A 20,502-nucleotide genomic window follows, 5' to 3' on the forward strand; every position below is an offset into this window, starting at 1 on the left:
CCCCCGCGGCATGATCCGCGGCGCCTGGATGTACCCCCGCGGGGGCGCCGGCGGCGGGGCGGTGTGCTGCGCGCCGCGCCGCAGCGACAAACCCGTGGCCGACCCCGAGCGGGCGCAGAAATGGCGCCTGTCGTTGGCCTCCCTCCTCTTCTTCACCGTGCTCCTCTCCGACCATCTGTGGCTCTGCGCCGGGGCCAAGCTGCGCGCGCGGGAGCGGAGCGGCGCGGGGAGGCCGCGGGGCCGAGCGCCCCGAGCGCTGCAGGAGCCGCCCGCCGGCAGCTGCGAGGCGTTCCTGGGCAACCTGAGCCGCGCGCCGGGCCCCGCGCCGTGCCCCGCCGCCCGCGCGGACCTGGACTCGGCGTGCGCCCGGCTGCACTCCCTGCAGCGCCTGCTGGGCTCCTTCGCCGGCGTGCCCCTGCGCTCGCCGCCCGCCACCGCCCTCTTCTCCTCGCCCTCCTCCAAGAGGAACTTCTTACAGGCGTACTTTAGGAACTTCAACCTCTCCTTTTGTGATACTTACACGATCTGGGACCTGCTGCGGGAAATGGGAGGCCCGGACAGCTTGGATTGCAGCGTGGAGAACCTGATGGTGGATCTGGTGGCGGCGGCGGCGGGCGCGCTGGGCGGGGAGGCGTGCAGCAGCTGCGTGCAGGCCTACCAGCGCCTGGACCAACACGCTCAGGAAAAATACGAGGAGTTCGACCTCTTGCTGGAGAAGTACCTGCAGTCGGACGAGTACTCGGTCAGATCCTGCGTCAGAGACTGCAAGGTAGGAGCGGGGCCCCGCCGCGCCGCCAGAGCCCTCCGCGGTGCGGGTGTGTGCAACGGGCCCAGGATGCTGGGGAGGAGGAGGAGGAGGAGGCCGGAAAAGGGTTGGGGCACCGGGCAGAGGCCCTAGCTGCGGCAGGACGGGGTGCCTGAGCTCCAGGCCCTCCTGTCCCCGTACTGGTCCCTAAGTCCCTGCAATGGGACCGGAGACCCAGGAGGGGACTGGAGCCCTGGAACAGCACTGGAAACCCGGTGATGGGACTGGAGCCGTGGGACGTGGCACAGGGCTGAGCAGGGCATCCCCTCGCACCCACCCACGCGGACTGCAGACCCCAGCACCGCACGCAGGTTGAGCAGATCAGGTGTGGGGCCCCTCACCTCTGCTTCTGGCCTGCACGGAGCGCTGGGGCAGCCCAGGGCCTTCCCTGTGCACCGCTGATCCAGGGTATATAGACAGCGGTGACCTGAGATGAACTATGGAGCAGAGCCCCCTCCCCATGGGCCCGGTGGGTGCACAGACATCTCCCAGCGCCTCACCCCTTTGTCCTGGGGGATGGACTGGTTGATGTCACCCGGTGTCACTTGCTGCCCCAGCGTGGAATGTGTGGTACAGGCGGCCAGGAGCTCGCTCTGGGATGGGTATCACCAACCCTGCCTATGGGGCTGGTGCGGATGGCTGTACCCCAACGTGCAGTCCCATCTCCATGCCCTGCTGCACCCAGAGAAAGTGACAGAGCCCAGGTATTGCAGGCATCACCGTGCTGTCAGCAGAGCAGGGTTTGTGGGGCAGCTCATGTTCCGAAAGCTGCAGGGTTGCTTTCCCAGCATCACATGGGTCAGACCTTGCTCCTCCTGGGGGCTTCTCCTCTGCCCCCTCCTTTCAGTGCTGTCTCCAGGAAGCACAGCAGTCCTGGTAATTATACCTGCAGCATCTGGGAGCAGCAGGAGTGCTGGAGCAAGGTGTTCTGTTTGTGCATCACCCCAGAGGGCTGCAGGCAGAGCGTCCCTGGGAGCGGGATGGGGCTGCCCCTTGCCTGGAGCATGTTGAGGGACACGTGGAGCTGCACAGCAGCTCCTGGAGCAGTGTTTCCTCCTGGGGAAGCACAGACCTGCCAGAGGTGGTGCCTTTCATCAAGGGCATGGCCACGAGGTGCTGCTGGGGCTCAGCACCTCCTTCATGGAGCCGTTGTTGGGAGGGAGCTGGTGCTGGCGTGCTGGGCTGGTGCCAAGCCAGGTAATTGCAATCTGCACACTGAACTTCCCCCTGTGGTTTTGCAGCTCCATAGTACTCCACTTGCACCAAAGGGTTTGGTGCTGCTGCTCTGCTCCTGCAAGCACGTCCTGGCAGCAAAGGAAGTGATGCACCTCACGCTGTGTGTGTGCCAGTGGTGCCCAGTGGGCTCAGCAAAGGGCAGGAGGAGATGGGAGGGACAGAGCGGGCTCTGCAAGGTGCCTGGGGGTGGCCGGGGGCATCGGGATGTGGGCAAGCTTGTGTACAAACCGAGCTGGCACCAGTGGTTCCTGTGGGCAGTTCCTTCACCCAGTGTTATCCCACTGGCATTAAAGGATGGCAAGAGAGGTTGGCTGTGGCTCTGTAGGAGAGCAGAAAGAGCCTGAACACAGTGCATGAGGTGGGGTTTGGGCAGAGCTCCCCACACATCCTGCCCCCCTGTGCACTCCCTGGTACAGAGACCTCGAGAGCAGCGAGCAGAAAGAGGAGAAAACAGACATTGTCGCGGGTAAGGAGGTGTTCCCACTGACTCCAAAGCACCAGAAACAGAGCCTGGCTCAGATGAGTTTTGCTTAGGTGTCCGTGGGCTTAGCATCCTCGATGAGAAAGCAGGAAACGAGCTTGGGCGATGCAGAGCTGAAGGCAGCTCCCGACTCACCCGCTGTCACGCTCACACTCTCCTCCTTGGAGCATCTGTGAGCACAGCTCTGGGGAGCAACAGGAGGGTGCGAGCAGCGCCTGCAACCTGTAAGCACTCGCCCGTGAGACCCGCCAGGAATTTCCCGTGCCTGAATTTTCCAGCGCAGGCTGCTGAGGCTGCAGGTGCCCACGCGATCTCTCGGCTCTCCCTCTCTTTTTCAGCCTCTGGTGAGAATCAGGCCGCTTGTTTGAGGTGCTGCTGTGTGCATTGAGGTGCCTGGGGGGGCTTCCAGCAGTGGGAAGCTCAGCCCTGCCCTCGCTGTGTGATGCTGCGCTGGGACCTGACTCGGGTCAGCGCGTTCTGGCCTTGTTTCCCCGTGGCTCAGCGGGGCTGGGCTGGGCTGGCAGCAGTGTCTGGCGGGACTTTGAAACAGCCAGGCTGCGCGATTCCTGCCCCAGCACTGAATTATTCTGCGTTTCCCAATGCTGCTTTTGGCTGCGTGCTGCTGGAGTGAATAGCTGCGTAGTGCAATAGCAGAGAGCTCCTGCTCCGTGGTGACAAAATGCACGGGCCAGTGACAGCAAAATGTGAGAGGAGAAAAACAGAACAGGGAGGTGGCCAACAGCCTGACCCTGCCTCCTGTGTATACCTTCCTGCTCCACAACAGGGGCTGGAAGATGGGGTGCTCAGAAGGGCTCTGGCAGCTGGATACCCACACACACGGGTGCTGCGGCCGCATCTCCCTGGGGAGACCCAGGATGCTGGGAGCCTTTGTGCACGCGAGCGATCCGCTCCATCGTTGCAGGACGCAGTGCAAGGGGAATCCCCGCTGCTTTGAGCTGCCGTCCCGTGGGATACTTCAGGCTGATTTTTTTTTCCCTTGTTTTCCTGTCTTCCCGGGTGGACAGAAGGCAGCGCTGCCTCTCGCTGAGCGGCCGTGAAATGAGATGTTTGTTGCTTTAAAGACGGAGGCACTGCGCTTGTGCTGCCTCGCGCGGCCAATCGCCGCTCCGGAGAGTGCTCCGAAAAGCACACATCCCCACCCTCGTTAGGGCAAATAAAGATCTATGGGACGGGGCCTGGTGAATTAAGGACTCATTAAGCTGGGAGAAACAAAGCTGCAGAGGGAGAAAGCCTGACAGGTGGGAGCTGCTGGGCGCTGCTGCGCAGCTGCCTGGGCAGGACCTGTAGCATCTCAAGGCAGATTAGATTAGTGGGGCTTCTCCAAGTGCAGGGCCGGCACTGAGCCCCGCTGCAGCCCTGGCTCTGCCCCCATGCTGGTTTCCCTGTTATCTGTTTGGGAGCAGGGCATGGCTTTGCCCCCCAGGTTTTTGGGCAGTGCAATGGGAGATGGAGTTCGGTCGCCTTATGGGGCAGTGGCAGCCGGGACACAGCGTGGAGATGCCCTGGCTGAGCTGCCCTCCTGTGTTCTTGCTCTGGCACAGGGGTCAGGGTGGAGGAATGGGAGCAGGGAGCGGGGTCTCAGCCCTCACCTGCAGCAGGAGGGCTCTGAGGCTGCCGAGGTGCACCCGTACCGCTGCCATGCCCTGGGAGGTGCTCTGACAGCAGCTTCTGCCTCAGCCATGGCCCCGGGGTGGCTGAAAACAAAAGGGAAAGCAGCATCTTTCCCCCAGAACCGCTCTTTGCTGGTGACGGCATGAGGCTTTACTCACATTTCATGAGGTGAACAAAAAAATCCCAAATAAACAGTGGATCAGCACAGGACTTAATTTGGCAATTTTAGCGAAGACCATATGTGCGGGCTTAGCCAAGCATGCAGCTCAGCACTGCACACCCATCCCCTATAAACAGAGGTAATCTCTTTCAGCCCTGCGCCATGATGTGATTAAAAAGAAAGAATCTGAACCAAAGGAGCGTGCAGTTGGTGTGCAGTTGCTGCAAGCGTGGCACAGTTCGTGCACCTCATGCAAGATATTTGAAAACTCAGATCAGAGATGGGCAGAGTCTTCTGAAAGTAGAACAGGAGAGGCAGAAAGGGAATACGCTGTCGTGTCGTGCAAGGGGAGCATTTTGCTGGTGGATTCCATAGGGAAAAAGGAAAAGGAAAGAAAACAATTCCGAGTTTCTGACCACAGCCAGGCTTTGTGCAGCAGCAGCAGCTGGGTTAGCAAATGGTGCACGGGAGGGCAAGAGCTCCGTCTCCATCCGGCTGTCACCAGGCAGCTACAAGTGACGCAGGTGCCAGCGCTGCTCCAGTGCCTGTGTGCTGCAGGTGCGTGCCGTGGTGCTGAGCAGCCCCGTGCGTCCGGGTGGGACACACGGGGTGAGGCCGGAGCAGCTCCCCGAGCCTCCAGGTGCTGGTGATGGCTTTGGAGAGCATCCAGCGTGTGCGGTGCTGCTGGGCTGCGGGCAGCGGGCGGTGAGCTCAGCAGAACGTGCCCGCTGCCGGCAGGCTGCGTGATGGTCATCTGCTGGGCTGGAGCAGGGCCACCTCGCACCGGGGCTCGGTGACAGGCAACAGGACGTGCTGTCCCCGCAGATAAAGGGACCTGGCAGTGTCACGCTGCCTTGTGCGGCCCAGATATGTTCTGGTACCCCAAGGCACCGCGCCTGGTGCGGGAGCTCACGGCTGGTTGTGAAGCCCCACAGGCAGCGGGGCTCCATGGCAGCGATGCCCGCGGGGTTTTCCTCTGCTGGCAGCAGGCAGGATGCACCTGGGCTGTCACCGGGATGCCATTAGGATGCGGCTCATGCCTGGCTGTGCTCGGAGGAAGCTGGGCTCCGCTGTCGTTTGAAGGGCAATGACTCAGGGACAGCAAATCTGTGAATGAGACACGGAGGCTGCATGGGTGCAAAGGAGCCCACCCTGGCTGCCCGCAGGCCCTGCTCCCCTTCCCCTTCTCTATTCCCCGGGCTTTTGTCGATGTGGCTGTCGGTGTTGAAAAGGCAGCGTGCATTGGCATCCCCTGGTGGGGTCTGGGCGTTGCGGAGCCCTGCCCCGTGAGCATCGTGGTGCTGCTGGAGGAGGAAGTGCTGCCCGCCCCGTGCATCCCCGAGGAGGAAGGCACGTGCTCGGCACCGCAGCTGACATCTCATCTCTGCACGGCGGCCTCTCAGAACGCCTGGTAAACGGGTGCTGGGGAGGGGCAGCTAGGAATGGGGAAGTGCTGCGAGGATTTGAGTGGGGGTACAAGCCACTGCCCCCAGCTTATCTCTCAGCCCTGAGCGCTGCGGGAGATGTCTCCTGCTGGGGAGGTCCTTGCTGTGTCTCTTATGCCATGTGCAGCAACGCGTTGTTTGCGGATCCCCACCAGTTTGCAGCACCTCCTTGCTGAGCAGTGTCAGCACATGCAATTAACGAGCAGTTCACCTGCATGGTGGTGATTAAGGTGCTGGAGCTGGTTCTGGTCTTGGCCTTGGTGGCATCTTGCTGGACTTCTCTCCCCAGTGCTCCTGGGGATGGCACCGCCGTTAATCACAGGAGGTAATGAATCTTTGCATGGCGCTGTGCAGTCTGGTTCTCTGCATGGGAGTGGTGTATGCCTTAAACCCTGTCTTGCATCACAGCCAGGGGCACGGCACTTGGGCCATGCAGGGTGCTCGGCACCATCATGCTCTTGAGCAAGGCCAGGGTGAGCCCGGTGAGCCCAGGAGACCCCTCTGTGCCAGAGAAACTTCTCCTGGCTGCAGCCTGCCGCGGGTAATTTATCGTGTGTGGCACTGAAATGTCTAGCCCTTATTTTTTTATATCCTATCTAATGTAACAGGATGTTCTCATTAGCTGTATAAATGTTTAATCTGCTTTTGAATCCCAGCTGCAGCAGTATCTAATGGGGGTGAATTCCTCAAGCGCTCCTAATAGACGGCGGGCACCCGATTTTTTCCATCTGTCCCGACTCTGTCATCATCATCTTCATCTCCATAGCTGTCTTTAATCACTTTGTCACTAATCAGCCGGCCAGCAGCGGGGCTGTGGCTCCCCAGCACTGGGGAGAGCTGCTCAGGGAGGCAGCGGCTGCGTGCTGGGGTAACTTCATTGCCCATCTGGGCCTTGCTGTGACGTTGGACTGCTCTGTACCTGGAGTCATGCTCTGTGGATGGTGGTTGGCAATAGGGACAGTGTCTGCTGGATGCCAGGGTCCGTGCCTGGGTCCCCAAGTGGTGGGGGATCCCAGCGAGGTTCAGCGGGCTCCCACGTGTGTCCCTGTGTGTTGGTGTTGATCAGCTGTGAGGTGGCCAAGGAATGGGGACGTGGTGATGTCCCCTCCCTGGGTGATGAGGCGGATTCCCCCAGGGAGCAGGGCTTTGGCTGGAGAGCACCGCTGCATTTGGCACACCTGGTGCATGCGATGCCATCCGTCCCACTGTTCCCATCCCTCCATCCCCACAGCCCTGACGATGCCCCGGGGATGTCCCGTGGCTCCAGACACCCCAGTCCACAATCGCTGGCCACCAGCTGCATGTCCCCTCCTGGTGCCCACCTCCATCCCCTTCCCACGCATACCTTCACGCTCCCCAGGCCGCGCTGCCTCGCTGCCCCCCTCCCCTCTCCAGCCCAGCCAAACCCCTTCTAAAAGGGGACAAAAGGCAGCTGCCGGGATTTACAGCCACCCCTCTTGCTGCGTGGGAGCGCTGCTGCCTTCTGCCTTTGCTCTCGGGTCCATATGCATCTGAAGTTTCTCAGGGCAGCGTCTGTCTGCTCCCCGCGTCCTGCAGCACAATGGGGCCCGCTTCTATAAGACTCAGTGTGCATTTTGTTTGCGTTCAATACATTTGTTTTACAGCACTGCCTGCAGGCAGCCCACCAAGACTGGGGCCACTTTGTCCCAGACGCTGCCCGAGCGTGGGCAGAGGGGACGGAGCCGGCTGCAGGCACCGAGCGCTCCACCAGCATCACACAGGCATGGCACAGACTGGGGTCTGTGCTCTCAGGAGCTGTTCCACCCCATTGAGTCCCCACTGGCAGGAAGGACACATCTACCCCAAGGTGGCATTGAGTAATTAAATGGCGCTGTTGTTTTGTGGCAATTACAGCGGTCTGAAGAGGCAGTGTGGTATCGAAAGCAGCAGCACACGGCCAGACCCTAGTGGCCACGGGGCCACCACGGCGAGGCTGCACTGGGCAAACTGGGGGCTGTGGGGGGGGGCAGGGGTCCAGGATCCCACACTGCCCTGGGTCACTGTGGCTGTATGGCTGGTTCCTGCACCAGCCAGTGCAGGGGCTGCTGCCTCTCCCTTCATCCAGTGGTGATGTTGAGGAGCTGTACCGCCAGGTCGGGGCACCCAGGGCTGCATCCCCCAAAGCGCACTCCCAGCCACATTCCCAGCGGATGCCTCCTGTTCTGGTACAGACCACAGGTAAGGGTGATCCCTCATTTGCTGGGATGAGCATGGGCTGAAGCACTGCTCTGTGCTCAGCATCGTTAGTGCTGAGCTGGGGCTGAGCTAAGGGGATTTCAGGCTGTGCCGTGCCGCCCTGCACGGGACACGTCCTGCAGCATCAGTGCCACGTGTGGCTCCAGGTTGGTCCTTCTCATGTCCTTCTCTTTGGGTGAACCAGGCAACCTAAGTCTCGCATTTTCCCCTTTCCCAGCACCCCCACAATGGTTAAATGTGTGCACGTGTGTGTGTGCAGAGGTCCATGGATTGGTCTTGCCCTGTCCATGTGTCCCTGATGCTTCTGATCCGTGGTGAGGTGGGAGGATTTGTCCGAGCAGTTGAGGTGCATGGAGGTCGTGCTGCAAAGCTGTTTTCTCTCGGTTTTGAAAGAGACGAGCTCAGGGGGCTGCTTGTGTCTCTAGCTTGCTCTGAGTAGCTCGGAAGCGTTTTTACTGGGGAGGCTGTATAATCTATAAAAGAAAGGGCTTTATGCTAGCTCCTTTATTCCAAGAACTGGGAATTCAAATGAAGATGCTAAAAACACGTTTCTTCCTGCAGTCACAGGGGTCAGCAGTGCTGGGAGCAGACTGACAGCACTGCGGGGTAATCCCGGGGTGGTGAGGCCGGGACGGGGTCAGCTCCTGGGGTGTGGATGGGTCTCCTTCATGGTGCCACTGCCCTGGATGAGACGGAGGATGCCCGGCTCCAGCACTGTCAGCACCAGGCACAGGGCAGCGTTGTACACAGGAAAACACCATAAAAAAACAGCATGAAAAAAAAAAAAAAAAAAAGGAGTAATTGCACAGAGTTATGTTTTTTACTCTCCCCCGCTCCCACCCCAGAGCAGAGCTTGTGAATGTGGCAGGGCCAGGCTAGCGCGGCCACGACGCAGCTCCGGGAATATCAAAGTTACCGAAAAAAAAAACCAGCTGTTCCCGATATGATGTTAGCACAGCCTATAGCGGGGCTAATGAGAAAAAAATACAACGCTGCTTAAAAAGCTCGACATTGTTAATGTCAGAATTGCAGGCAGCGGTAATTGAATACAGCGGTAATTGGACGTTGCAGGCTGTGTTTGTGACTGCTGGCCGGCCGCTAGCGAGCATTCCCTTAATCCTCTGCCATCCAGGGGGCTCTTCTCTCCCCCTGCCGAGCCCTGCTTCCCCCGCTGCAGCCTGATGTGCCAGAGCTTGGAGAGGTGCCCGAGCGGCTCATTAGCAGTACTCATTTCCCTGTGTCCAAGATTAATGAGGCGCAGCCACTCCAGATGCTCATGGCAGGCCGCGCTGGAAAGGCGAGTCCTGAGAGCGGCTCCTGCAGCCCGGGCAGCTCCGTCCTCGGGACGGGGACACGGGGCACCTGGCTGCAGCCACGGGCAGGACCCGGCTGCTTCTGGGTGCCCGGTGGCACTGCTGCTGCGTGTGTGTGGCCCCGGAGGTGCACAGCTGCTGTGGGCTCGGTGGCACCAGCAATGAGGAGGAGGAGGAGGAGGAGGAAGGGTGTGAGAGCAGAGCAGCGTGCAGAGCAGATCCCCCCCAGCACTCGTGGATCATTCTGCAGAGCTGACCCCGGTGCCTTCTCCCAGCACTCCCCGATATTACTGTGATTAAACGCTGCTCTGAGCAGCTTTGCCAAGCTCTAAACTCAGGCATGGTTTCTCCAAGCCCCCAATTTGCCTGCAGCTGGCGGAACCACTGATTACAGCCGCTCCATGGCCTCCCCCGGGGAGCAGGAGGGCAGCACCCTGCTTACCCACACAGGCACACTGCCTTGCTGAGGCACAGGGTTAGCAGCAGGTCTGCCTTGTCTTTGCAGGACAAGATAGATTTGTAGACAGAGATTTCCTGCTTCTCTCCCTGCCCTCGTTGTCTCCCTCCCCTTCAGTCTGCAAATCCCCGCACGGAGAAGCAGATTTTGAGCCACGGGCAGCATTTCCCAGGGTGCATCCCCAGCACTGTGTCCTGCTGTGGTGGGAGAGCAGCTGCTTGTTGGGTTAATTGGAGCTGTTGGGTTAATTACAGCCACCCAAGGTGCTGCAGGGACTCACCTGGGTGAGCCCCAGGGATGCTCCTCCATCCCTGCACTTGGTCCTCCCAAACATAGCTGGGGTGGTTCAACAGCCAGCGCTGGTGTTGGCAAAACGTTGACATCAAATCCAACCAAATTACTTCAAAACAAACGAACAAACAAAGCGTTGTCTGGTTTTGTGTGGAAATACCCAGGGCACAGAGGAACTCAGGAAAAGCTGGGTTTGGGGGGGGTTCTTGCGTACCTCCAGAATTCAAGTTCGTCTCCCTCATTGTGTATAAATGGTGTGTCACACACTGGCCCCTTTCCTTGGCAGCAAAACTCCCTGTGCTTTCATGGTCATCCAGGCAGTGCTCTGAACTTTTGGGAGACCAGGTTACTTGTGTTCACTTGGATGAGCTGCAGATCAGCCACAAGCAAAAGCAGAATGGAAGAAACACGTGCCATAGCCCAACTCACTGCCTACAGAAGCTGCAAAGGAATGGGAAAAAGGGGCGAGCTCTCCGAAGTGAGTCAAGCAGGGAATAAATCTCCACCTGTCCTAAATTCTCACAAGTCCTTTAGAAGAGCAAGAGAAAGCAGGCTGCGTGGGATAAGCTCAGAGGTACCAAAAGCTGCTGAAAAGCTGAGCCATAAGCTCAGTGCTTAGCACAGGGAGCTGTGGAGTTGATGGAAAGGTGCCGGTGCCTTCTTGTCAGCGTGCACCAAGCCCCGGAGCTGCCCAGCGCTCAGCCTGGCTGGAGGTGGAGTGGGGCACTGAGCACCTGGCCGACCCCGTGTGCATCCCCCATGGGCCTCACACATCCCTCAGCTGCTCCCCAGCCCCCCGGTGTCCCCCTGGGTGACTCACAGCTATGTGGAGGCTGGAGGATGGATGGTCTGGAGGAGAACATGGGTTTGGTTCCGCCATCCCTGGAAAACCCTTCTGCAGGAGGAGTGCTGTCTGTATGAGTCTGGCTCTTGGAACTGCTTTTCCTTCTCTCCTAGCGTGGCTAGGGCTGGGGCAGTGCACCTTAGAGGGGGAGTGTGGCCAGTGGGTCCTGTCCGCTCACAGCTGGGGTGGCTGCAGCTTCTGAACTGCAGCACAGGAAGGAGGCACGGGTGATGAAAGGGAGGGAAGAAATGCGAGAGTAAATCAGTCAGGCTCGCCTAAGTTATGACTAAACGGGGAGTATGATACATCTGCAAATATTAGAAATGTGTAAACACAGAGGAGGGAGAGGGATGATTTATGGGATGATTGAAGGGAATGAACTTTTGGATGGGAAAATGTAGGTCAAGTAGCGAGGAGAACTCGCGGGCGGCGAGGGAACTGCTGGCAGCGGGAGCATCACATCCTCGGGAGGGGGCTGAGGTCCCACGGGGGCACTGGGGGCTCTGGGGGTGCGGGCAGCAGCACGGGGTCCCCCCTGGGGATGGCAGCAGGGTGACGTGGTGCACCCGGAGCGGTGCACGGATGGGCGGTGCATTACGTTTGTGGTCAGTTTGGTCCCTTTTCCCGTTCCTGCACCATCTGGGCGTGGAGGCGATGATTTGCTGCGGCGTGCACGGTCGGTTAACGTTTGCAGCAGGATCTCGGTGTGACCCAGTGCGCTGGACGTGAACCGTGCTCTTCACCTATTTGCTATTTATTGTTTGTAACCACGGAGCGTGGAAGAGCGTGTGCAAGAGAGGCTTGAGTGGCTTTCTTGGTGCTGCGTGGCTGGCAGGCTGGCTTCAAGGGAAAAGCCCAAATGATCGGTCACCAGAAGCAAGTGCTGAGTTGTCTGGCAGAGGATCCGTGGGGTTGTTCCTTGCATCTCAGAGAGGCCACGCTCTGTGGCAGGCGTTTCAGGCCTTGTCTGCTGTCTTCCAGGCTCACTTTTGCCCTGGGCATCTCACTGAGCTTTACCTAACACCTTCTGCGTGCAGCTCCGGTGTTTGTGGTGTAGCTGGAGCATCCTGTTTTTAACCCTGAGAAGCCTGTGGCTTTGAGAACTCATCCCCCCCATCTTCAGCCATTGGAAGCATCTGATCTACGCTGACTGTCAGGAATCCTCTGCAGCCAGCAGGGAAGGAGCAGCACCTCCAGCCTCCATGGGCAGCCTAAGCCACTAAGTCAGATAACTAACAATTGCAATAACAAGTGCATTTTAGAAGGTCAAAGATTAAGTCCTGGATGCCTAATGGACCGAAACATTTTGACTGGAGTGCATTTGTGACGGGAGACGCGTTTCACAAGGCCGCTGTTCTCTTTGCTTTTTCTTTCCGTTGCTGCGACTCCTGAAGGCTGCGGCTGCCGGGGCCGGTACCCGCTGCCCGGTGGGTTCTTGCCGGGGCTCTCCCGCTCCCCGCAGCTGCGTGCCGCCTGTGCCCCCTAACGGGGAAAAGGGGAACGCGCCCGTCCGGGCTGCGCTCCGCTCCTGGCAGCCGCCCTGCCCCGCTGCCGCCCGGCGGGGCTGCCCCGCGCTCAGCCCATCGCGGCTCCCGCACCGCGGCCGTGTCCGCAGCACCGGGCTCGCGGTTCTAACGCGGGTTGCGTGCCCGCCCGCAGACACGCGTCGATGGACAGAAGGGAGGACGTGCCAGCTCGTGCAATCGTAGGGTCATAGAATGGCTTAGATTGGAAGGGACCTTACAGATCATCCATCTCTTCCTATCCTGTCTGGCCAGTGGGTGCTTTCAAGCAAATTTATATCTTCTGGTTCTCCTTCCTGCCTGTTTTAATGTATTGTTCTCTGCTGAAATGTTTAACGTTCTGCCGCGTCCTACTGAGGTTCCATGGAGGTGATGGCCGGCTCTCCCTTCTCTAAGCAGAACCCACGGTGCCTGCTGAGTGCCACGGGGCAGCCCAGTGCTGTGTCCTTCCTCGGGCCTCATCCTCCTGGCTGCCCTGCTGCCCAGCACTGGGGAATGCATGCTGCTCAGGAGGGCCCATGCTGGTTATCCTTATCCACAGTCCTGTAATGCCTTGTCTGCGGCCTTATAGAACCCCATCTGCAGCCCTGTAAGCCCTTGTCTGGGCCATGGAGAAGGAGGTTCGGGAGAAGGAGGAGGCAATGGGCTTGGGGAAGTGACTACCCCAGGCTCGCTGCCCATCTCCCCTCCTCCTCAGCCCTGGGAAATGAGCTCAGGCAGATGCAGAAGCAGAAGCAGAGCTCCGAGCTCTCCCTCCCGGCCGTGTCCTCGCAGGCTGATTACAGTCAGTCCCTCCTCTGGAGCTGTTCCACTTTGTCTAAATAATTAACGTCCAGAGGGCCAGAGAGAAAAAGCAGGGCTGCAGCTGGAGCTCCACATCCCAGCTGAAGCCCTGGCCACAGGGCTATTGCTTGCTCCATGGATTGCATCCTGGCCCCCAGTAAATTTTTTCTGATGAAAGTTTCACCAAAGCATGCTTCCATGAAAATTCGAGTTTTCATGAATTGGCATTTTCCAGGAAAAAATAAAAAATAAAGAGGGGAAAAAAAAAAGAAAAGCAATAGAAAGAACTTGCCAAGGATTTCCCAACCAGCATTAATCCTGAGACACTACTATGGTCCAAACAGACAATGATAAGGATCTATGGAAAACATGGGGAAACAAAGAAGAGATGTTTTTAAAGCCTCCAGAAAATAAAAATCCAGCTGGAAGGAGGGGCATGGGGCTTATCCGAGCACGTTCAGGAGGGAGATTCATTCCCTTTGAATCACAGGGAGTCCTTTCTAGTTGCTTTCAAAGGAAGCTGGATGCGGTCATTAACGCGACCTTCATTTTGTTGCTAAATGATACATTTGCAGATGAGCTGGAAATGCCGGGGAGGTGCAGCCCGGGGAAGCTCGGTGCTCAGAGCTCTTCCCCAAGGGAGATGGGCAGCTCCCCCCGTGCCCAGTGCCTGGGAGATGTGAGGGGTGAGCTCTGCACTGTGGCCATGTGGCTGTGCCCGGCCCCATGTCTCTGCGGCTACAGTGGGCACTGAGGTTGGGAGGAGAGCATGAGCGTGTGCTTCTGGCAGCGGCTTTCCAGCAGGCACAGAGCTCAGAGGTGCCCAGAAGATGGGCAGCTCCACAAGGAAGGCACCAGCAGCCCAGCGCGTCCCTGCCCTTCATGTGGCTGGTGCCATGTGGTTGGTTCGCTTTACTTCTGTGGTGGTTTTCAGTGGGTTAGACGAGCTCTGCAGCCCCTGATGTTCTCCATTAGCTGGTGGTTAGTTCAGCAAGCAGCCCAGATGTGCTGACAAGCACTTCCAATGAGTTAGGGGCCTCCTTCCTGTCACCCCAGCTCTCTGCAGCGCTGGGGCTGCCGGGTGCTGGGGGGTGACACGTCCCTCTCGGTGTCTTCCCCTAGGCTGTCTACAAGGCCTGGCTGTGCTCCGAGTATTTCAATGTGACACAACAACAGTGCCGACACCGGATCCCATGCAAGCAATACTGCCTGGAGGTGCAGACCAGGTGCCCGTTTGTGTTACCGGACAACGACGAGCTGATCTATGGAGGCTTGCCTGGCTTCATCTGCACGGGTAAGGACAGCGGGGCTGTGAGGGGCAGGGGTGCACCCCGTGGGGGTGCCCACAGCGCTGTGAGGTGCTGAAGTCCCTTTGGGAGGGAGGAGGAGGAGGAGGTTCCTGGGCTGGGATCCCTCCGTGCCACCCCGCTGACCCCGCTCCTTCCCGCAGGGCTGCTGGAGAGCCAGCTGCCCGAGGAGGAGGCCAAGTGCTGCGAGGTGCAATGGGACTCCTGCGACCACCCCCCGGACAGCAGCTCCGACACATCCCCCAAATCCACGGCGTCAGAGTCGCTCCATTACCACCGCCACGACCCCCACCTCCATCACCAGCGGCAGAACCACTACCACCTCTACCACCACCACCAGTACCACCACTCCCCGTCCTTGCTGCCGGTCTCTGCAGGGTCTCGCCTGGGCAGCAGCAGGATCCGGCTGTGCGTGCTGGTTCTGATGCTCCTCCACACCATGGTGTCTTTCTCGAGCGTGCACAGCGGCGGCGGGGGGCTCGGCCCGGAGGCCCTGCCCGCCCCGGACGAGAGCGTGGCGCGGGACGAGTGATGCGGAGGGCAGAGCCGACCTCCGAGAAGAAACGCCAGATCTTTTTCCACGAAGGGGGGCACATGCTATTCCTCCAATGGGAGGCACGGGATTGGGGGTGACGCACACACACACACCCCCGCACATACCCCCAAGAGCTGCTCGCCGCGGGGCATCCCCGTGATGAAGAGTCTCTAATGCGCACAGGGCTGCGGGACTCGGCGGTGAGAAGGGTTCAGTCAGCAGCAGCCAGGCGGCTCGGCGCGGGGCGGGGTGGGACAGGGAGCAGAGGGGACGGGACCCCTCGGGGGGTGGCCCCATGGGTACCACGTGTGCCTTGGGTACCCACCAGCTACGTGCCAGGAGCGTGGAAATCAGCCTAACCCCCATTTCTCCTCTGTCCATAAAGCCCAGCACGCTGTGGTCCCAAATGGGTGGGAGGGTATGAAGGCAGCACCTCTCTGCAAATCCTTCTCTTCTCCTCCCATCCCTGGGGAAAACCCAGCAAGGCAAGGCAGCCCCTGCACGGCCTGGCCGGGATCCTTCTGCTGCTGGTGGTGCTGGCGGGACTGGAGGATGCAGTCCTATGGTGCTGGTGGGGCTGGTGGGGCAGGAGGATGCTTCCCATCATTTTAGTGGGGTTGTTGGGGCAGGAGGATGCTTCCCGTGGTTTTAGTGGGGTCGGTGGGGCAGGAGGATGCTGCACTGTGGTGCTGGTGGGATTGGTGTCACTTGGCCCGGCGCTCCCCACATTGCAACGTGATGGTTCCATTTACCACCTCTTGCTTGCTTTCCCCATGGGAAAGGCTGCTCTCGGGGAGGCGTTAGGGAGACGTGGTGGAGCTGAGGGTGTCTTCAGCTTGCAGTGGGATCAAGGCTGGTAACAATTGGATGAAAGGCTTCAGAGGGCATCCTTCCATGCTTCACGGCCACAAATCATCTACTGGATGGCAGAAGGACTGGGCAAAGGGCTGGAGAAATCTGGCTGGTAGGGATGGTCTCCCACACAGAGCAGAGGCGCTAATAAGGCCCAGCTGGGGAAGGGAGTTCTCCCAAATGCTTTTTATCAATAGATGCCCCCAGATCAGAGAACATTGAGGAGCCCTCCCGGGGCAGCGGCGCTCGCTGGGGCAAGGTGCAGCCTCAAGCGATGCAGACTTTTTATACCTGAGTTCAGCATTTCTGGGCATTCGGCCCCAGACAAGCACCAGGTCCCTCCTTACCACGAAGCTCCCAAATTCTCCACCCCCCCACGGGGCTCTGCGGGCAGCACGGAGGAGGTGGGGAAAAGGGCTGCGGGCAGCTGCAGGGTGCCATGGTCACAGCACGGGTGCACACCTGCTGCTTCCATCCCTGCCCCTTCGGGTCAGCCCAGGGTTAGGGTTAGAGTTAGGGTTAGGGGCAGGGTGGCCCTGTGAAAGGCATGGGGATTGTCCTGCTGCACCCAGACCCATCCCAGGGCCCCGTGGAGCAGTCAGGAGGTTCAGGGCCGGGAGCATTTCTGGCTCCTGGTCTGGTGAGGTGAAGCAAAGCCGAATGCATGGTGCTGCTTCTGACCAGCTGGAGGAGGGCAGCCCAGGAACCTTGCAGGAAAGGCTGTTCCGAATGTTTCCAGCCCATTCACAGACCAAAGAGGCTCTGAAAAGCAGCTGAAAGTTTGACTTCTGCTTTGACTCCAACCTCAGAGCTCTGGGGAGATGTTTACACACTACCAGTTACCTGTTACCAAAGTCCTGCGGATGCAGAGCCCATGGACTTGTTGTGCACGGGCTGGCGGGTAGGAGAGCTCGTGCTCGTGGAAGGTGCGGAGCATTTCCCAAGCAGATTCTATTGCTGTTGCCACCCAGGATGGATAGGTAGGGCGATTCTTGCTTGAATATTCACAGCAGCATCCCTGTGCTTGCAGTGTAGTTTACACCGAGCTGGGAAATGAGACGTGCAACAGCTCAGCAAACAGGAGTGGGGCCGCTCCATGTGCTGCGCTGCTGCAGCACGGCGTTGCGCACGGCTCTGGCAAATAGCAAAGGCACCCAGCAAGAGCAAAGGAGGGAGAGCAGCCACGGCCCTGCCTCCCGACAGCCGTGTCCCGTTCCTTCTTAAGGCAATCAGATTTTTCATGTACTGCCAAGAGTGGAGCTGATCCCAGGCGCCTCTCCCCGAGATAGGCTGCGTCCAATCTGGGGGGAAGCGTGGCCCCGCGCGGTGCGTCAGCGCACGGCCCTGACTCAGCCCTGCTCTTGGTCTGCCCGCAGCCTGCTGGAGGTGCCAGGCCCCCACCCCACAGCTACACTGTGTGACAGCAGCGGGGACAGCTCGGGGACACCGCGTTTGGGTGCAGGGATGGGGACCCCGGGCAGGGAGCAGCTCAGGGTGCCGCCGCGGGGGGCCGCGGCTTTACCTAGTGTGACTGCGAGGAAAGTGCTGAGTCTTCACAGAGCGGGGGCTGTTGGAAGGAGCTCTTTTATTTAGCAAGTCTGGGCTGCTGTCAATAAGTTCTGTGGTTTTCGGGCACCATATGCTGTATTCAACACTTTGCCAATGGCGTTAAACAAATCCAGACGCGGCTGTTCGCAGAGCAGGACGGAGCAGCTGGGAGCGGTGCACGGCGCAGTCTGTCACTGTGGGGCCGCCGGATAAAAACCTCCCCTCTGCCCTGACATTGCCACCCCGCTAACCCTCCACATCAGCTTTCCCTTTGCTAAAAGAGAGAAGCAGAAAGCAGACCCGGTGCGGGCTCAGCCGATAACCCGTGGTTCCCCATTGCGCAGAGCATCCCCGGGGGAGCGCCGCCCCACGCAGCCCCAGCCTGCAGGAATTCAGCCCACGGAGCTCCTCCTTTCCCTTCTCTCACTCATCTGGTTTCTTCCCCCGGCGCTGGGGGCCGGGATGATGCTGCAGGGAGAGGTGGCCGCGGCCACGGCCCGTCTGCTGCGCCAGCCCTCTGCTTTGCGCTTTAATGTCGCTGCCAGTTGTACAAATTAATTAAAAATAACTGAAGAAAAATCCCAAAGAAAGGCCCCGCTTCCTCTGGTGAAGATTAATCATTAGTTGAGCCTTTTTCTTATGAAAATACAGATCCATGGTAGCCCCAGGCGAAAGATTCCCAGGGAGAGCCCTCACCATTCGTGCTCTGAGTTAGGGAAATCGCTTTGAAAGCATCTGACAACTAAAGCAGAACATGTTGAGTAACTTGGCAACACTCAGAAAACATCTTGAAATGGTTTTTGTTCAACACATTTTGCTTCGCTTCAATAGGAGATGTCAGGGCAGTTCATTCACTGCCACTCAGGGCTGCGGGCGATGCCGGGAGACGGTTCCTCTGCCCGTGTTAAAAAAGGCAAAGAACTGAAAGCCCCGATACGTGCTGCTGTGAGCCAGGGTCAGGGTGGTGCTGCCACGCTGGAATGGCCTGGAGCTCTGCACGGCTGCCTGTGCTGCACCCCGCATCCCTCATCCCTCACCCGGCATCCTATATCCTACAGCTCACATCCCGCATCCCACGTCCTGCATCCCATGTCCAGCATCCCACATCCCATATCCCGCATCCCATATCCCGTATCCTTTATCCCTTATCCCACATCCTCCATCCCTCCCGCAGCAGCCCTGCCCTGTTCCCAGCTGCTTGTTTTGGCCGCTGCCCTCACAAAGCCCGTCCTCCTCTTGCCATGGAGCACGATCCGATACCCGGCCACCACCCAGGGAAGGAGCATCCCTAGAAATGAAGAGACAAATTCAATACAGAAAAAATATCGGGAGAAAATGGCTGTGAAAATCTATGCAACGCGCCCAGCAATTTTGTTTGTAGATTTTTTTGAGCTGCCCTAAGGATTTCCATCCATGGGAGTGTAAATCACATCCGGAGGCTCAGGGGACGCAGTTCCTTGTGTGAGCAGTGCTGTGCTCAGCCTGCAAGGTGCCGTGCTGCCCAGTGACCCTCTCGCCCCGTGCTCCCGGATCCCAGCAGCCCGGGGCCTGCAGGCTCCACCTGGGTCATTCCTCAAGGATTTTGTCACCTTTCTTTGCACAGCAAGCGCAGGACGTGTCCCTGGGAGCCTGGGACCGGGCTGCAGCTCAGCTCCGGGTGCTGGAAATGGTCCTGAGCGGTTCCCACCTCCTCAGCATTCAGAACAATGGCACGTTATGGCCATCCTGCTGCAGACCAGGGTGGCTGTAACTTTGCTTGTTGTAAACTGAAACTTCCCCCCCCCAAAAAAAATTATTTATTTAGTTAGTTAGTTATGTTACAAATTGGCTTTGGCTTCTGAAATTTGCATTTGGTTTTGCCATTTTTAAATGTATTTATTTGGGAGCTGTCCATGCTTGGATTGCAAAACAAAAAGCCATTTTGAGCCAGACAGCTTTTTGGTTTGTTTCTTTTTTTTTTTTTCATTTTGAAATGTATCAGAGCAAACCATATTGATAATTAGGACTAATTTGTTTTTTCCAACTCAGAAATGTACCCCGAACAGCCCTTTCCCACAAAACCTTTCATTTTCCAAAGAAAAAAGAAAGGAAGAAAGAAAACGAAAAAATCAATCGCACTTCTTCTGCTCGCGCAGTTGGAACTGGTGGCAGTGGATTCGGAGAGAATAGCAATTTGTCAGGAATTCCAACCAGCTCCACTCAAAATAGCAGCCAGCCAGTTTCTCGGGGGCAGTGGGCTGAGCAGCGCCGTGGTGAAAGCAAACTGGAGAGCTTCCTTCCTTCCTCCCTTCCTTTCTTCCTTCCTCCCTTCCTTCCTCCCTTCCTCCCTCCCTTCCTTGCTCCTTCCTTCCATATTCCCTCCTTCCTTCCTTCCTCCCTCCCTTCCTTCCTCCTTCCTTCCATATTCCCTCCTTCCTTCCTTTCTTCCTTCTTCCTGTCATTTCTTCCTTCCTTTCTTTCTCCCTTCCTTCCTTCTTCCTCCCTCTCTTCTTCCCTTCCTGTTTTCCTTCCTTCCTCTCTTCCTTCCTTCCCTTTTTCCTTCTTTCCTCCTTTCCTTCTTTCCTCCCACCCTTCTTCTCTTGCTTCCTTCTGCCTCCCTTCCTTCCTTCCTCTCTTCCTCTTTTCCTTTTTTCCTTCCTTTCCTCTTCCTTCCTCCCTCCCCAAGGCTGCAGACCTGGCAGTTCACCTGGGGCTGCAGGGACGCTCCTGTTGCAGACACCGCTGCAGTCCCCGGTGGCTGCCGTCCGCCCGCAGCCATCCGCATCCCTCCGACCACGCTCTGTTCTTTCCCAACCCGGCAGAGCCCAGCTCCTCCTGGCCTGCAGAGCGCTCCGCCATCGCTGATGGGAAGCCCTCAGACCGGAGCGTTTTCCCACACGTCCGTGGGAGTTTAAATTTGGAAGGAATTAGACCCGTGGGTCTGGCAGGGACACCGCAGAGCGCGCATGGGGAAAAGCAAACGCCACGTTCCAGCAAGGGGCGATCTGAGGGAGCAAAGGGGAGAGCCCGGGGGAGCGCCGGCCCGGGGGGGGGGGTGGTGGTGTGGCGGCCCGTGGGGGCTGATGGTGACCGA

General features: G+C 58.6%; 1 protein-coding gene across 1 annotated transcript; it reads left to right on the forward strand.

Annotated features, from left to right (window-relative positions):
• FAM155B (family with sequence similarity 155 member B) lies at nucleotides 7-18,020 on the forward strand. The gene is made up of 3 exons (XM_021406334.1): nucleotides 7-769; nucleotides 14,310-14,481; nucleotides 14,638-18,020. The coding sequence occupies exons 1-3, from the start codon at nucleotides 11-13 to the stop codon at nucleotides 15,024-15,026; spliced, it is 1,320 nt and encodes a 439-aa protein (XP_021262009.1). The 5' UTR covers nucleotides 7-10; the 3' UTR covers nucleotides 15,027-18,020.

Source organism: Numida meleagris, chromosome 8 (assembly GCF_002078875.1).
Source record: "Numida meleagris isolate 19003 breed g44 Domestic line chromosome 8, NumMel1.0, whole genome shotgun sequence".
Classification (NCBI taxonomy): Eukaryota; Metazoa; Chordata; class Aves; order Galliformes; family Numididae; genus Numida; species Numida meleagris.

What these genes read in the sequence shown, in the direction of transcription:
- FAM155B (XM_021406334.1), top strand. Translation starts at nt 11, where the DNA reads ATGATCCGCGGCGCCTGGATGTACCCCCGCGGGGGCGCCGGCGGCGGG. An exon ending in CCTGCGTCAGAGACTGCAAG is followed by an intron (nt 770 to 14,309) that starts GTAGGAGCGGGG and finishes GTCTTCCCCTAG; the next exon opens with GCTGTCTACAAGGCCTGGCT. An exon ending in GCCTGGCTTCATCTGCACGG is followed by an intron (nt 14,482 to 14,637) that starts GTAAGGACAGCG and finishes TCCTTCCCGCAG; the next exon opens with GGCTGCTGGAGAGCCAGCTG.